Source organism: Thunnus thynnus, chromosome 14 (assembly GCF_963924715.1).
Source record: "Thunnus thynnus chromosome 14, fThuThy2.1, whole genome shotgun sequence".
NCBI classification, from domain to species: domain Eukaryota; kingdom Metazoa; phylum Chordata; class Actinopteri; order Scombriformes; family Scombridae; genus Thunnus; species Thunnus thynnus.
In genome coordinates this window covers 28162093-28179282 of record NC_089530.1, presented here as the reverse complement: position 1 = coordinate 28179282, position 17190 = coordinate 28162093, and the positions used below count along the sequence as shown (strand labels likewise).

General features: G+C 38.3%; 2 protein-coding genes across 4 annotated transcripts in view; both read left to right on the top strand.

Annotated features, from left to right (window-relative positions):
* sult6b1 (sulfotransferase family, cytosolic, 6b, member 1) overlaps positions 1-1769 on the top strand; it is a 33061-nt gene extending 31292 nt beyond the window's left edge. The window contains exon 7 of the mRNA XM_067610817.1: positions 1235-1769. Within this exon, the coding sequence (XP_067466918.1) occupies positions 1235-1362 (128 nt within the window). The 3' untranslated portion in view covers positions 1363-1769. The remainder of the gene's footprint in view (positions 1-1234) is intronic.
* Positions 1770-6355: 4586 nt separating this feature from the next.
* On the top strand, positions 6356-12915 carry znf365 (zinc finger protein 365). 3 transcript variants are annotated; one of them, XR_010931419.1, is made up of 7 exons: positions 6359-6578; positions 7936-8612; positions 9479-9788; positions 10768-10939; positions 11025-11074; positions 11874-12502; positions 12540-12915. XR_010931419.1 is itself a non-coding variant. In XM_067610813.1 (6 exons), the coding sequence occupies exons 2-6, from the start codon at positions 7946-7948 to the stop codon at positions 12121-12123; spliced, it is 1446 nt and encodes a 481-aa protein (XP_067466914.1). In that variant the 5' UTR covers positions 6356-6578; positions 7936-7945; the 3' UTR covers positions 12124-12915. The 3 variants fall into 3 exon arrangements, 2 of the variants coding, with proteins under 2 accessions (XP_067466914.1, XP_067466913.1); XM_067610813.1 differs by having other exon boundaries at positions 6356-6578; positions 11028-11074; positions 11874-12915; XM_067610812.1 differs by having other exon boundaries at positions 11874-12914.
* Positions 12916-17190: the final 4275 nt, after the last annotated feature.

Sequence of the window (17190 nt, the reverse complement as noted above, 5' to 3'; positions counted from 1 at the left end):
GGTCAGCAGATAAATCTGAGGGGTGGTGAGATGATTAATGGGAGAGGAAACAAGAAAAAACAAAGTTCTGATACACAAATCTGTTTTCAGTTTTTGGACTTTTTCTCTAATCTTTGATGTTTGGTGAAATATTGGATCATTTGAACATTTATTGAAATGAAAGCATGTGAGAAGTTTAGAGGGAAAAATCACTATTTGGTGGAGCTGTTAACAACTCATAGACATGTGAAATGTGACCCCGACTACACACTGCTTTTTGTAAGACGTCAAAAGCCAAAAAGGTTGGAAACCACTGGTTTCATCTTTAACAATGTGTTGTATTTTAAAAGCTTGTTATATTATCCATTGTGTCAAATCTTCATCTGAAAAGTAACTAAAGCTGTCAAATAAATGTAGTGGAGTAGAAAGTACAATATTTCCCTCTGAAATGTAGAAAGTAGCATCACATGGAAATACTCAAGTAACGTACAAGTATGTCAAAATTGTACTTAAGTGAATGTACTTAGTTACTTTCATTCCACTGAATGCACTTAGAAGCTTCAAAGTTGGAGAAACAAATGTTTTCTGTACAGCAACGTGCATGTTTACTGCACATATATGCTACACTGGATGTTCTGGATCTGCTGCTTCCAGCTTCTTACTGAGATTCTTGCTCAAGCTGAGTGAAATATTGAAACCAAAGATGTTTTTTTTTTTCAAACTCTGTCTTGTGCACTGTAATTTAGCAGATACATACAATATTTGGCATCTTTAGAAACTCTGTGATATGATTTGATTTGAAAAGAAACAGTTCTGGTGGTTTGAGTAAAGCTTGGCTTTAGAACATGTATTTGTGCTATGATTTCTCAACAGCGAGTCCAAGACGGCTAAACTGATCAGCAAATGTTCTTTACTGTTCCAGAAAGTATTGCAAACAGTCCAAGTTTTCTGAAGCCAAGCAATTACACTGTGCAAGCTCACATGACACAGGCTGTCCTGGAGAATTACATAACTTTATTGAAAAGCAGAAAAGCAGCAATGCTTGTATACGACCTTGTATTCACTGCAGGGAGCACAGATACGTTATTTATGGGCATTTTTCACATAACAGGAGTGGACGGAAGCAAGGGTTTATTGACATTATTTTTTGCAGACCTTCTTGCAATGCGATTTAAAATTTGTGCTACATTTGGATGGAAACTCGGCTAATAAAAATGTTTTAACTGCATGTGTCCTATTTTCCGTCCCTGAGCAGGTGAGGTCGGAGACTGGAGGAACCATTTTACACCAGAACAGAGCCAAGAGATGGACGAGGCCTTCAACAAACACCTGGCAGGAACCAGGCTGGGAGCCAAACTCAACTATCAACTCCACTGTCAGTAGGAAGCAAGGAAGCAAGGATGGAAGAAGAGGAAGGAAGAGAAGGAGGGAGGGAGGGAACGTACTTGGGGGGACTTTTCTGCCCTGAGCTGAGTCTGGCAGGCCTCCTCCTCCCCTTCCCCTGGTTTGAACTGTAACAACAATTATTGCATCAACTGTCTTTAATCCAAAGCATCTAACTGTTAGAGGAGGTTGTTGCAGGGTAGTACAGTTCATGCCTGGGAGGCTCAGTTCAGGGTGAAAAGTCCCTTTGCAGTACACTCAAGGAAGAAAAGAAGGGATGGAATGAAGAAAAAGAGCAAACTAGAAGGGAAAAAGTGCATTATGGTTTACTCTTGTTTACTCCAATCTGTGAACTTTTGTTGCTGTACACAACAAAAAAAACATTTAACACCTCATCGGCGGCCATATCTGGTTTCACCTGAAGTCTGGCTGTGTGCACCGCAGGGATAAATATCAGTTAATTAAAACAGTATTCAAAACATGACAGAGACACACGGCTCATCAGCACAGGAAGCAGCAGCAGGAGGAAATCTGTCTGCTGAGGGGATAAATTAACCTACATTTACATGCTGTTCTACAGACACAAATGAATTTTCCTCTGAACATTTAAAAATGGAGTCAGAGTAAAACTTCAGAGCCTGGAGGAGAAGCTAGAAACAACTAGAGCTGCAAGTCGATCGACAAGAGAAAATTCATCTTTTCAGTCATTTTGCAAACGTGACCATTTGCTGTTTTGCTTTGACATATATAACATTTAACTAAATATCTTGAAGGATATATCTGCTGATTTTCTATATTTTTCTTCTTGTCAACAAATCTCATGTTTGGATCCAAACCAACAATGAACTGATCTACTAACAAGTGTTGTGTGTGTATCCAAAGCCTGATATATCTTATTCCTCTGTTGTTGTCCAAAACACTATTAAAAACACGTGAGTCACACCGCTGCACTGGGTGACATGTTCCTTCATTATGAAGAGTTTTGTCACGTTAGTTTGTTAAGAAACGATTCGAAAGACTAATAACAGCACTTCTCTCCTGAGAGTTACAATCTTATTACTGTTATTAGTCTTTGGAGCTGTTTCTAAACAAACTAACATGACCAAACTCTTCATAATGAAGGAACATGTCACCCAGTGCAGCAGTAAATAGGATGAGTTCTGCACATGAGATTTGTTGACAGTAAGAAATATAGAGAAAATCACCAGAATTATCCTTTAAAACAATGATCTAAAACATGAAAATTAAAGGCATCGCTGTAAGCTCTAAGAAAAGATGAATGTCATTTTTTTTCCACAATTTTTTGTTTTTTTAATAACATTTAACAATCTGCAGTTTAATCAATAATGACAATAATCGTTAGTTGCAGCCTTAGTAACAACCATTACAGCAAAGCGTTGTAGGCTGAAACACACCTCAACACAGACTTCTTATACACTTTAATATCTTCTACATGTATGATCTAAACGTTGGCGCCTCCCAGTGTTGGTATCAAAAAAGACACTCTGGCAGATCAAATTGTCACCAAGACGCATGATTGAAGGAAATCTAGTTGATAAAAATTTAGAGAAAAGGAAAGCTAATTTGTGTTTTTAAGACAAGTTTTATACTTATTTTGTACGTCAATACAGTCAGTTTTCTGCAGCTTTAAACACACATACTGATTTGTATTGATCCAGAACAGCCTTCAAAAGTATTTTTAAATGTAGTTAATCAAACTTACTTCTTTGCCTTCTGGGTTTGATTTTACTGACAAAACAGTGCATGGATGCAGCATCGTGTTTAAGTCTCAGAAGTTGATGAATGTCCCCCCGGCTGTTTTATTCACTGATGTTTAAAACCTGATTTTAAAACACATCAAAGTTGAATTCTCTCTATACTGGCAGCTACCTGAACCAATGTTGGTGCAATTCTGGAAACACTCACAGACTTCACTCAGGTTATGAAACTGTGGCTTTGGAAACAATACTGTGATTAGATTATGGGCTGTTTTATAAATATGCACAATCGCTGCTTGTACTGTATGTATATTAAATACAGCACATCACTGTACATGATCATGATAAAAAAATAAAACTTTTTCCACTTATGTGATCTCAAATTATTTGACTCCCATCTTTGTTGCTTTGCACTCTTCATCATCAACCTTTCTCAAGCACATTAAGAAATGTTTGATGTAATAAAGGACTGATTTAAAGAGGTTTAAGTAGAATAACAACCTTTTTATGTCCTGAAGTGGTTACGCTTGTTCTATATGTGATAAATGTTTCAATAAAGTAAAACAGTGGAGAAGAAATTAAATCTTAGCATATTGAGCTGGTCTAATGATATTATGAGACAAGATTTGGTTGTATAACAGTAATAATAATAATAAACTTAAAGGACAGGGTCACAATTTTTCATGTCTGTCTTTAAAACAATATTCAGGTCCCCAAATGAACACTGAACAGGGAAACACTGTCCGAGGAAACACAAAGAGAGAATTTGATGCTAAAAAGACTGTAAATGTGTCAGATATCCACTTGATGTGACTAACTCAGACTGCTGAAGCCTCATATAAGCTTCACATCTACTTTTAAATGACTGTATGGACACACTGTGGATTTTGTCCTCCATCACTTCCATTGTAAGTACATTATGAAGGGATCTTCTAATGGTCAGTATGAACAGGGGGAATGATTACAGCAAGAAAAACAGGTTTCACTGTTTATTTGGGCTCCTGACTGTTGTCCTGACATAATTATGGGATAATAAGTTATAATTATGATAGTATGTTACAATTACGAGTACTTTTCTTGTAACTATGATATAATAAGTCATAATTATGAGCTAGTAAGTCATAATTATGAGATATTTTCTTGTAATTATAATATAGTAAGTCATAATTATGAGATAGTAAATCATAATTATGAGATCTTTTCTTGTAATTATGATATAGTAATTCATAATTATGAGATCTTTTCTTGTAATTATGATATAATAAGTCATAATTATGATAGTAAGTCATAATAATGAGATCTTTTCTTGTAATTATGATATAGTAAGTCATAATTTTGAGATCTTTTCTTGTAATTATGATATAATAAGTCATGATTATGAGATTTTTCTTGTAATTATGATATAGTAAGTCATAATTATGAGATATTTTCTTGTAATTATGAAATACTAAGTCATAATTATGAGATAGTAAATTATAATTATGATATATTTTCTTGTAATTATGATATAGTAAGTCATAATTATGAGATAGTGAGTCATAATTATGAGATTTTTCTTGTAATTATGATATAGTAATTCATAATTACATATTTTCTTGTGATTAATAATTAGAATCAGGTTTATTACTAAGTAGGTTTGCAAATACAAGGCATTCGCCCTGATGTTGTTGTGCATGACAGTCAAAATATACATAGCAATTAAGTAATCTTAAATAATATAAAAATAAGTAAATAAGACATGCACAATAAAAATATATAAAATATATAGTTTTTAATCTTTATTGCAGGAGTGCAAGATACATATGATATTGTTCATACCTACATCATTCCTACAACATTTACATGTTTTTTATTGATAATAAAGAAAAAAGAGGGGGAATAAAATATAAATAGAAATAAATAACTCAATAATATATACATACAAAAAGAAAAGAGAAAAAAAGGAAGGACTCTCCTAACTCTTCAGGGCTGAAACCTGTTTAATTGTGGTCCACATATTTAATCCATTTATGCCACTGTTTCAAATGTTCCTGTTCCAGATTTCTGATTCTATAAGTTATTCTTTCCATTTCTAAGATACTGTTTACATTTGCCTTCCAGCTGTTAAATAAAGGTGCAGTAGGTTTTAGCCAGTTCCTTGTTATCTGTTTCATAGCTGCAATTCCAAGTATCCTATATATATATGTGTGTCTATTTGTAATGTAAGTTCAGGTGGTGATATACCTAAAATAATATATTTTGATTCAGCTGCCTGTTTAATTTGGAGAATTTTCATGATAGATGTTATGATACGTTGTCAGAATATTTTTAGTGATGGGCAGAAAAAGAAAATATGTGAATGATTGGCATTTTTTTCACCGCACCAACAGTCAGTTTAAATGGATATTGTGAATTTTGATTGTACTTTTGGTGTAATAAAAAATCTTGTGTATATTTTCCATGAGTACTCCAATATCTAGAATTTGTTGTTTTATGTGTTGCTTTATAGTCGTTTTCCCAGCCCTCCTCTTTTAACTGTTCACCTAACTCTAAGTTCCACTTTGTCCTTATTGTATCTTGTGTTTCAATATTATCCTGTAGTAGTTTATTTTGGAAAGAGTATTCTTGGTGTCCGTATTATAGTTTTTCATCATAAATCTTGTTAAAAGGTGCTGCTCTTGGTTTCCTTCTCTTCTGTGAAAATTGAGTTTCTGAGTTGTAAGTATATAAAATATATTCTAAGTGAAAGGAGCTGTTACAAGTTTAAATCGATGATGAGCGATGAAGACTACTCACTGTGTGATGAAAACTACTGACTCTGTGATGGAGACAGTAAAAACCATACCATTTCGTCACACTGCATTTGGGCAGTCAGCTTTCTGTGTGAAAGCCACCACTCAGTGAATTGCCTTACCCGATTATATGAAGAACTGTAATTCCATCAATACATTCAAGGCCAAATTAAAAAATCAACTAAAGACCAATCAGCTGTGTGACCACTGAGCCTAGTTTACATTATTAATTTTTAATTGACATTGTGGGTGTATGTGATGTGCTGTTGTGTGTAGCTTTTTATTTTGTATGGTGTGTTCATTGTGGGTTTTGTTTTGTTTTGTTTTGGGGTTTTTTGGGTTTTTTTTGCTTTGTACTGTTTGTTGTTGTGCTGTTGTATGTTTTGATTGTAATGGACTACAGATGCAAATTAGCTTCAAGCTAACTCTGGTGCAGTGCATCATTTATGCTCAATACTGCACACTGTCCTGTTCAATAAATCAAATAATAAAATAACAATAATTGTTTTGAAAATACACACCGGAAGTGACGTTCATATCGCCTTCATATGTTTAATTCTGAAAGGGCTCACCGGATGTGCTGTAGTTTCGGTGCCGTGTAGCTTGACGCTGCTCCTCTCCTCGGTGAATGACATCATGCGGGCTGCTGTCTGTCTCCGTCTGCGACATGGCTCCTCCGGACAGTAACGGCTGGATTCATTTAAAACCTGCCGTTAAACCGCACGCGGTAAGAGCCGCTCGTTAACTCCGGTTTCCGTTAAGTAATGATTCAGCGATTGTTGCTCTCCAGCTAGCTAACAGCGGAGCTAACGTACGCTGTTAGTTGGCTAATAAATGCTAAAAGACTGTGTGAGGAATCGACCTGTTACGCAGAATTAAACCCTCACAGAAGGAAGCATGTAAAATTAAAAAAATACCCAGTTTGTTTAGTTAATGTGTGGAGAATAAAGCTGCTGTTTCAGGTCATCTGCTGTCCTCCTGGATTTATTCATGTTGGCTCACTGGTAAAGTAACTAAGTACATTTACTCAAGTACTGTACTTGAGTATAGTTATGAGGTACTTGTACGTTACTTGAGTATTTCCATGTGATGCTACTTTCTACATTTCAGAGGGAAATATTGTACTTTCTACTCCACTACATTTATTTGACAGCTTTAGTTACTTTTCAGATAAAGATTTGACACAATGGATAATATAACAAGCTTTTAAAATACAACACATTGTTAAAGATGAAACCAGTGGTTTCCAACCTTTTTTGGCTTTTGACGTCTTACAAAAAGCAGTGTGTAGTCGGGGTCACATTTCACATGTCTATGAGTTGTTAACAGCTCCACCAAATAGTGATTTTTCCCTCTAAACTTCTCACATGCTTTCATTTCAATAAATGTTCAAATGATCCAATATTTCAGCAAAAATCAAAGATGAGAGAAAACGTCCAAAAACTGCCCCCAAAAGGGAGGCGAGTCCCCACATGTGACCTGGCGCGCGCGCGCGCGCACACACACACACACACACACACACAAACTAATTAATCGACTAATTCTTTCAGGTCTAAATCTGTCAGTTTTCATTTATCATTTAGTCTGTAAAAAAAAAATGTTGAAAATGTCATTTCCCAGAACTCAAAAATGCTGCAATTAATGATTATTTTCATTGTAGATTCATCCCTCAGTTATTTTCCTGATTAATCAATTAATCACTCGTTCTAAAAAATGTCTGAAATGTCTTTCTGTCCGTCCACAACCCAAAGATATTCAGGTTACTGTCATAGAGGACTGAAGAAATAAAACAAAATCATACTTAAGAGGTTGAAATCAGAGAATTTTGACATTTTTTCTTTTAAAAAATGACTCAAAAAGATCAATTATCAAAATAGTTTGAAATTAATTTTCTGTGGTTCTACTAATCGTTGCAGCTCTACAGTCATATACATGAAACAGAGATAAACCAGACAATGTTTAGTATTTTTCCCAGTGAACAAATAATCAATTTTCTAATGTTTTTTGTCTTTGATTAATTGATTAATTGACCAGTTGTTTCAGGATTAATTGCTTCCTCTTTCTGCTGTTTTTCTGTACTGCAGGTGTAGAGTGATGCAGCAGAAGTTGTGCTCCAGAGGTTCTGGTTCTTTCCTCTTAGAGAGGAACGGCCAGGCCTGCGGCGCCGTCATTGACTCAGCCACCTCCTGCGACCTCCCCTTCCGCTGCCCCCGCTGCGGCGAGCAGGAGCGTTTCCGCAGCCTGGCCTCGCTCCGCGCCCACCTGGAGTACCGCCACTCGTACCGCTCGCCAGACGTGATCAGCAGCGGCTTCAGCATCACCGGCAAACACCCCGACCCGCTGACGGCGGCGATCCCCTGGCACGACATGAGCCTCCCGACCCGCCGGGGGCAGCACAGCGCGTCGCGGCCGCCTCACGTCCGCTCCCTCAGCGACTGCAGAGACAGCGGGTACCTCCACTCCTACAGCTCTGTGAGGAGGCGCACCCAGAGCGTCGGGGTGGGGACGCAGGCTGAGGAGGATGAGGAGGAAGACGACGAAGGGACAGAGGACGAAGATGTGGGAGAAGAGGAGGACGATGAGGAGGAGGATGGTGAAGAGACGGATGGAAGCAGACATGAGGAGGATTTCAAAATGTCCATCAAAAAGTCAGACATATGCCACCATCATCACCTCAACCATCATCACCTCCTCTTCCCTCCTCCAGCTCCTCTCGGACCCCCACTAGACCCAGACCTGGACCTGGACCTGGACCTGGTCGGTGCGTTCAGGTTTAGTTCATTTCTTTATTTTATTTATTGATATGTTTTTTATTGAGTGCCAGAAATATAAAGTTCAGAGTCACCGTAGTGTCAGATTGACTGTTGGCCTAAAAATGTTAAAAAAAGAAAGTTTTTGGAAGGAAAACACTAAAACTGATTTATTTAGTAAATATTTTCAATCTTTATCTTCTGTTTGATTAGACACGTCACCAAAATGACATTTTCCAGGCTTTATTTGTAGTGTCTACAAATGTGTAAGTGTGTCTTAAAACAACAGTCGTGTTTTTCTTGCTGTAATCATTCCTCCTGTTCATACTGACCATCAGAAGATCCCTTCATAATGACCTTACAATGGAAGTGATGGAGGACAAAATCCACAGTCCTCCTCCTTTGAACCACTAGAGCCTAAAGAGTTTTAACCTTGGAGCGAGGGACCCTCCAGGACTCCTTGTTCCGATGCCCTAAAAGTCCTCGTGGACCTGTTTGTGACGTAGCTGTGACAGCCAGGCTGTGAATTTAACAGGAAGCCAGGTCCCGGATAATACGGGAACGCTGTGGAATTTTAGGAATCTTGAAGCAGAATTGTGAACTCATTGATTAAAAAAAGTGGGCGAAATGAATGTGATTGGTAAACTTGTTACAATGGTTGTCCATTAACGTCCATAACAGTTTACAGACCAACTTCCTGCTTCAACTTTGACCTACTGTAGTGATGTTTTACTGGTTTCTTTCTAACCTTTCAGATGGTCTGACTGCTCATATTTGCTGACCTGTGTAACCTTTTTTAGTGATGTCACAGCGTTCCCAGTGATAGAAATGACGGCCAGAGCTGCAGACAGTAACTTTCCTTCACTGTAACCACCAGAGCAGAACTCCTACTCCGGTTTGGAGACGGCAGCAGCCTCGGCCGCCGTGCGCCGGCGGCTGGCCAGTATCCTGCGGGCGGCGGACAGCACCATGCAGCGCCGGCTGGCCAAGGTGAGCACGGAGCTGGCCCAGACCGACACGGAGCTCCTGTGTGAGCGCGCTCACTCGCAGCATCTGGCCCAGGAGAGGCAGGAAGTCGCAGACAGGGAGAGGTCACTGAGTCGGCAGGTGGACGTGGCCGTCATGGTGATCGCCGCGCTGAGGGAACAGCTCAACGCCTCTGAGAATGAGCTGGAACGACGAGAGAGGTAAACACTGATGTGGGTTTCCATTTGATCTTTGTAGAATTGATTAGTTGCCAAATATTTTGATAATCGATTGATCCCTTAGAGTCAATATTTAATAAAAAAATGTCCAAATTCTCTGATTCCAGCTTTTTAAATGTGAATATTTTCTGGTTTCTTTAGTTCTCTATGACAGTAAACTGAATATTTTTGGGTTGTTGACAATTTTAACCATTTTATGACATTTTATTGACTAAACAACTAATCGATGAATCAAGATAATTGACAGATTAATGAAAACTAGTAGACAAAACATTAGTTATGCAGGTTTAAAGGGGACATATTCAACTTTTTCTGGTTTTCTGTTATTGATATCCTGTTCTGATGTCGGTTAAACATGGTCAAAGTTTTAAAACTAAAGGTGAATATATGTAGAAATGCTGCCTGCAAGTCAAAAGTCAGGGCTTCAACCTGCACTGAACGTCTCGTTTGTAACGTTTTTTTTCTACCTTGCTGACGTCGGCTTGTCACACATGCTCATAAACAGCCGACCGTTCTGAAGCCTTGGTTGCTATGGAGGTTGCTATGGTGGTTGCTATGGTGCTTCCATGTGTTCACTCTCATATTTCAGGTGTGATTCAGCTCCAACATGTACGGATGGATTTGAGAAGTTGACATTTGGAGTAAAGCAGGAGAAAAAGAAGTGAAATCCTGCTACTATAGTTTGTTTACGTAGCCTCTGGAGCCGGAGGAAGCTTCCTGAAAGCTGACCAATCAGAACAGAGTGGGCTCATCAGGAGGCGGGGCTTAAAGAGACAGGAGCTAAACGGCCTGTTTCAGACAGAGGCTGAACTGAGGGGCTGCATAAAGGACCAGTAGAAGATAAATAAGGACTTTTTAACCGGAAATCATGCAAAGATATTCCAGTAGAGCCCCAGAATATAAATATAGAGCTGGAAATGTGCAGAATATGAGTCTTTTAAATGTAACTTTTGTTTTCCAGGGAGGTGATAACCATCCAGAAGTTTCTGGAGGCTGCGGCGCGGCAGGAGACGTGTGGTAAAGTTCGAATCCAGCACTTCATTGAGAACCTGCTGAGACGCATCGCTCTGGCTGAGAGACTAGTGGAGTATTACCAAGTGAACGGCAGCCCGTCACAGTGCAACCACTACAAGGTACACACATGAACACACAGTCATTCATGAACACAAAAACACTCACAGACTCAAACCTGACCTTTGACCTCTTCTGTCTCCTCAGCAGCACCAGCAGCCAACTGATAATGGACCTCACAGAATCACTAAAAGCAGGCGAGTATCTCCTCCATAGTCAAACAAACAGTGGAGTGCATTATATTGAAAAGTGCTCCTAATATTTTGCCCCCCTCATGTATGTTAATAGGGTGGACAAAATATTGGGAACACTCCAGTACACCACCACCACCCACTACGACCTCAATAATAAACATAAAGCATTTTATAAATAAGTAAAGATGATGACAGATGGATAAAACAGCCTCTGTATCTAAATGAAAATGTTGCCACATTACTGGGACATAAAGGACGATGTTCAGGCTGTCTAGCAGAATGTGAATCTATTTCCGTCGGGTTTTGTGTGACCCGCTGACAGACAGGGAGAACATCACCTTAATCACTAATCAGACTCGGCTATAAAAAGGCTTATTGCTCGGCAGGAATCATCTTCCAACGGAGCAGATAAGCTGCTGCTCTGCTCTGCTCTGCTGCTGGTCTGACTCAAAGCCAAAAGGTGACAGAGCGGCTGCTAAATCATTCATGAGGACAGTTGTTTTGTCTGTCAGATTTCATGTTTAATTGATCACTCAAGATGTGTCACTTTGTCCTTTCACTCAGTCACTGGGGTGGGATTACCTGTCTGTCTGTCTGCTGCTGGGTGTGTGTGTGTGTGTGTGTGTGTGTGTGTGTACTGGGAGTCACTGGGAGTTTCCCTTTTGTAATTAACCTGCTGTCTTCTTTACTTCAGTTGAGCCTAAATCGCACTTTTTCGTGTGTTTGATCAAATATATGTTGCTCAAACATCCTCTCTTCCCCTTCCTGTGTTCATTCCTTCGTGTTCATGCGACGTCACCAGGTCAGCGGGAGGTCAGCTGTCCTCGTCCGGTCTCCATGACAACAGAACTCACTCCTCCTCGCAGTTCGGCGGCCGCGCTCCGTTCTCTAAACCGGGCGGAGACCGGGAGCAGCGGGAGCAACGGGAGCAACGGGAACAGCGGGAGCAACGGGAACGGCTGGCCCAGTCGTCCAGGCTGTTCTGCCGACCCGAGCACAGAGACGACATCTGGAACCACCAGCGCCGCCGCTCCACCGGGTACGAGGCGTAGAGCTGTAGAGAAACGCCAGGGAGAGGGGGTGTCAAACTTGACTCAAACTTTATTTAATAATGACTTTATTCCAGTGTGTTAACCTATGGAAAAGTACCGCAAGATCACATTCACATCGAGCTTGTTGGGAGCAGTTAATCTGAAATCTAAACATCTGCTCCGTCAGCACAAATGTTCAATTAAAACAAGAAACTCCAGTAAATGTAATTAAGTCTTAATTAAGTCTCTAAGGGACATTTTTGAAATGGCTTTAATTGGCTCAGACAGAAACAGAAAATCATGGAGTCATTTATAAAACATTACTTTGACATGAAAACGTTTGCACCTATGCAATTTAGACAAAATATAAATGACTTTCCTGTGTACAAACGTTCAGGATGTTCAAAAATGGAGCAATTTATAAACTTAATTTGGAGCTGATATCACTTATTGGTATAAAGAATTTAAACAGGGTACAAGATGTTTTTTTCCTTCCAAATGTAATTAATCTGACAGTTCCCAGACAAAATATTTACACAAAATATCAAATCAAATGTCATATTACTTTTCCTAAAACAAGTTTATTCACTTATTTATATAAATCAAATTAAGAAAACCATTGAACATAAGAGATGAGCTCATGCTTGAGCATAAATCAAATATAGTCTGACACATACGTCCCCTTAAAGTTGTGTTTTAAACATTTAAACATACAAACATACAGTATCTTTGGCATCTCTGTACTTCAATATCTTGTCATTTATAAACTGACATACTGATACACATATATATATATATATATATATATATATATATATATATATATGTGTGTATATATATATATACACACACATATATGTATATATATATATATATATATATATATATATATATATATATATATATATATATATATATATATATATATATATATAGATGTCAGACTGGTCAATTTATCTGTCAGGCTCTAAAATCATGAACTTTTTAAAAAAAAATTACTGCATAGTTTGATCCCTAATAACACAATAATACGACTTGTACGTTTAATTTTACATTCAGACTGAAGAAAACGGATGAAACAGGGTTGAAGAACATAACGCAATAAGAAATATTACTGCATGACCACATCAGATTGTAGTACATAATAGTGTATATTATGAATATTTTGTATCGCCAACATCGTGTTATTGCTCATTTCGTACTTTTCCATAGACTATGACACTGAAGTAGAGTGTTGTAGTGTTAAACTGGATGTCAGTGTGGGTAAACTTTCAATATTCAAACATTTAAATGAATGACAGCTTCTTGTCTTTTGTCTTAGTTGTCAGCACAAATCATAATAATAATAAGTACAATATAATAGGTAAACTTTAGTGATCCTCTCTCCTCTTTATTTTAGAGAAACTTCAGCTTAAATGTGCTTTTGTTCTCATCTACTGATTGAAGATTTATTTACAGTTTAAGTAAAAGGAAAGAAGGACCGTCTGCTTCCTGGATCAGATTGAGAATAAATTGTTCCCGAGTGATGTTTTGATGACACGTCCTCTCCTCTGGTGGAACCTTTACATCTCGGCCTGGTTCCCCCCTCCCCCCCCAAAAAAAACTCCTGATCAGTCTGGTCTTCTTATCTCTCGTCTGTGCTTTCAAAGTCTAAATCACTTAACTGCACCACCAGCACCCACCAAACTCCCTCCAGAATCAGAGTAATAATGGTCAAACTGGGGAGGTGATATGTTGTTGACGGATGGAGTCAGCGTGCCAAAATTTAATTACGTTTTATATCTGTAAAATACTCTTTTTGAACTTTTTTCTGTCTTCCTCCACCAACAGCTTCCTCTCAGTTCATCAGAAAGATGCGTCTGCAGCCACTAGAGTCTCTCTAAAGACTCTTTGCAGCATCTTTGCAGCAATATAGCCGCTTATTTTAATAACATTCACATTCAGTGCATGGCTTTTCCATTCAGATATGCATTATCTGGCCAGTGAAACATTAATTGCATTAATTGATGCACACAAAAAAGATGAATTTATTTATCTTTGGTGGGTTTTTGGAAAGCTGTTTAATCTATAGAGCAACATTATTTAGTAATTGGGACGGTGTGATGCATCGTCACTGGTTTGTAAGCACAGACGGGATGTTCGATGACACCAGACTTGGGTCAAATAAATGTTGCGTGTATTTCTTGGCTCATGTTTGAACAAGCTTCTGGTACCAGATGGGTGTGATTGACTACATTAGGATCAATTCAAACAGTTGCATAATTGTACATAGAGAGAAAAGACTCGGAAATACTTTTAATGACTTATTTTTTCCGGTAGTCGTGGTCCTACATGAATGTAGCCAATTACGAACCAATCTGGGATCACACCAGAGACGTAGTGGAGGATAAACTCATATATTTACCTGCTTTTTTTTTTTGTTTGTTTGTTTGTTTGTTTTGTTTGGCAGAATTTTCCACTTTTCTTTTAAGGAACAGTCCAACATATAAGGGATGTTTTTAGTCAGAGTCCGATGGAAACTGCTCCATCTGTACACCTTCAAATGATCAACTTGTCTGATCCACCCACCAAGTAATTACAGGGACAGCTGATCAGTCAATTTCCACTCATGTTAAGAGAGAAGTCTGGTGATATTCAATATTTTTCTTCTTAACAACAAATCCCATGAAAAGACCAAAGGAAAGTATTGTGTGTGCATCCAAAGCTTGATCTGATATCTGATTCCTCTGCATATTAAGAACACTTCAATGAGCCACACCTCCGTTCCTCCCATAGACTGTATATAAAGACGGACGTAGCAAGGTGGGACATCACCCATTGGTTTACCTTGGAGCCGGTTTGAAGCCTCTTTCTTTCCATCTTTTCTGTTTGGAGCCAAATAAGGAGTGCAGGGTTGTTGCCTCTCACATTCCTTAAACATGCCCCGCTACCTGAGATCGAAATGTAATCGAGTAATGTTAAACTTAGTGAAATATTGCAACAATAGTCCGACTCAGTGCGAGACCCGGAGCACAGCTGTCAATCAACACCCACACGGCAGACATCAAAGCTACTATAAGTCTTCAAATCTTATTAATAGAGTAATAATTCCCAAATTGACCACCAGCACACTTATGAAAGGGTCTGAATTTAGAGATTGAGACCAGAATATCTCATTGAAAACAATGACTGACGTAGTATTTCTAGAGAGAAGTTGAAGCTTTTTGAATGAGTCAGTTGGAGCATCTAGTGGCCGTTGGAAATAGTCCCCAACAAATGCACTGTTCACTACTGTTTAAGGAGCATTTGCTAAAAACTACAGTGATCAGCTGTTGTAGGAAATTACTGAGCCTTTTTAAAAAATGAAACTATTTATTCGTGAGCTGTTTTTAAGGATTTATGAACCACAGACACACTGTTGGTTTTGGTCTTTTTGTGAGATTTGTTGACAATAACAAGAATATAGAATAACAGCCGCCTTAAAAACACCATTTGGAGTTGTTTCAGTTGGATATTTTTCTCTTTTTTGATGGATCTAGACAGTTGAAAATGTAATCTTTTTTTTTATTTATTCCCCCTCCCACTACATCGCTGTGTAAAACAAGTCATGTTCATGCAGCTACAGTTTGGCCCAGGTCTGGAGGACACCACACATATAACGAATGTACTCTTGAGTTAACGTATAGCTCACACCGAAGAGATGCCGTGTTTTAAGTCTGAACTTTTTTGTCTCGTCGTTCAGGCATAAAACAAACGCACTCATTCACACAGAAACGGGTGGAGATTCTCCGATCACGAATGAATGACGTCGTATCAACGCTTTCATCCAAAGTGACTTACAGTGCCGTGAATGCATTCAGTCCATTTGCAGTAAACTAAACAGCTCATGACCGCTTGTTTAATAGAATCATTCCTCTCTCTCCGCATCGTTCTGTACGATCTGTTTACATGTCATTGTACATTGCTTTCATCCAATGATAAGAATGTATATGTAGAAGACGGTATTTGGTGTTTAAAACAAAAAAAATGTATCTTTGCTGTCGTTGGTTTAGGTTTTATTGACAGTGTTAATAGATATTTTGTATACAAAGCTATTATGTGTTGTCAAGTGGAGGTAGTAGTCCTACAGTACTTTAAACAGGGTGTCTGCAGCTCAATGTGATATAAATTTATGTAAACTCAACTCCATAATTTATGTGCTACATTTAGTTTTCAGACTTCTAACATATCTTGGCGTACTTTTCTTCTGCTGATCCTCCTCCTCCTGATGATTTTTCATTTTTCTTGTTGTTTTTCAAGGATCAAAGTTGTCTTTATTTTAATGTCTAATTGGCATTAAAACGGTCTTAAAAAGTCTAAATGAAGAAAGCTTGCAGGCACCCGACACCTGACCAGCAGTTGTGTCAATCGTGATTTGTTCCAAACTTACTGGAAGTTGCCAATTCTTTTAAAAGCCAGAATGTTGTCCGCCAGTTTAACAAGATAGACTGAAATATGAACTATGTGTGAAATGGAATATATCTTGTATTTAGCTGTTTTCATGGTCTGAAGAGCATTATCTTAAAATGATAGCCATCAGTTTGTTTTTTTTCCAATGGCGTCACAGGCCCAAAAACACAGAGGGTAAACTTGTATTTTGGCAGGTTTCACCCTCCACTGCTTCTTCCCACATAAAAAAACTCGATCCAGATAAATGTGGACAAATCTCCCACTGAGTATCCCAGAGATCGATGTGTGATCAGACCTCTGAATCACTCAGCGCTTTGTGAATTCAGGCACTGATGATCTACGCCCAAGTGTTACTGCTGCTGTCCGTTAGAAACCGCATTTCTCTTTGAAAGACCCAAAATTCATCAACAGCTTGAAGGTGCTGTTTTTTTTATCAATTTAAATGAGCTACACCCTCTTATCTTTAGTCGCGTTTATTATCATTAGGGATTATTGTTTTCATCCCCTCTGGGTTTCCATCATAGTTTAATTCTTTGACCAGTATGACCATGAAACTGTTATTAAATTAAAGGATAATTCTGGCGATTTTCTGTATTTTTCTACAAATCTCATGTTTGGATCCAAAACAACAATGAACTGATCTACTAACAAGTATTGTGT

Bases quoted from the DNA above. Each gene is read 5' to 3' on its own strand.
- znf365 (XM_067610812.1), top strand. From the start codon at position 7,946: ATGCAGCAGAAGTTGTGCTCCAGAGGTTCTGGTTCTTTCCTCTTAGAG. The intron at 8,613-9,478 runs GTGCGTTCAGGT...TGTAACCACCAG, and splicing joins CCTGGACCTGGACCTGGTCG to AGCAGAACTCCTACTCCGGT. The intron at 11,075-11,873 runs GCGAGTATCTCC...CGACGTCACCAG, and splicing joins CACAGAATCACTAAAAGCAG to GTCAGCGGGAGGTCAGCTGT.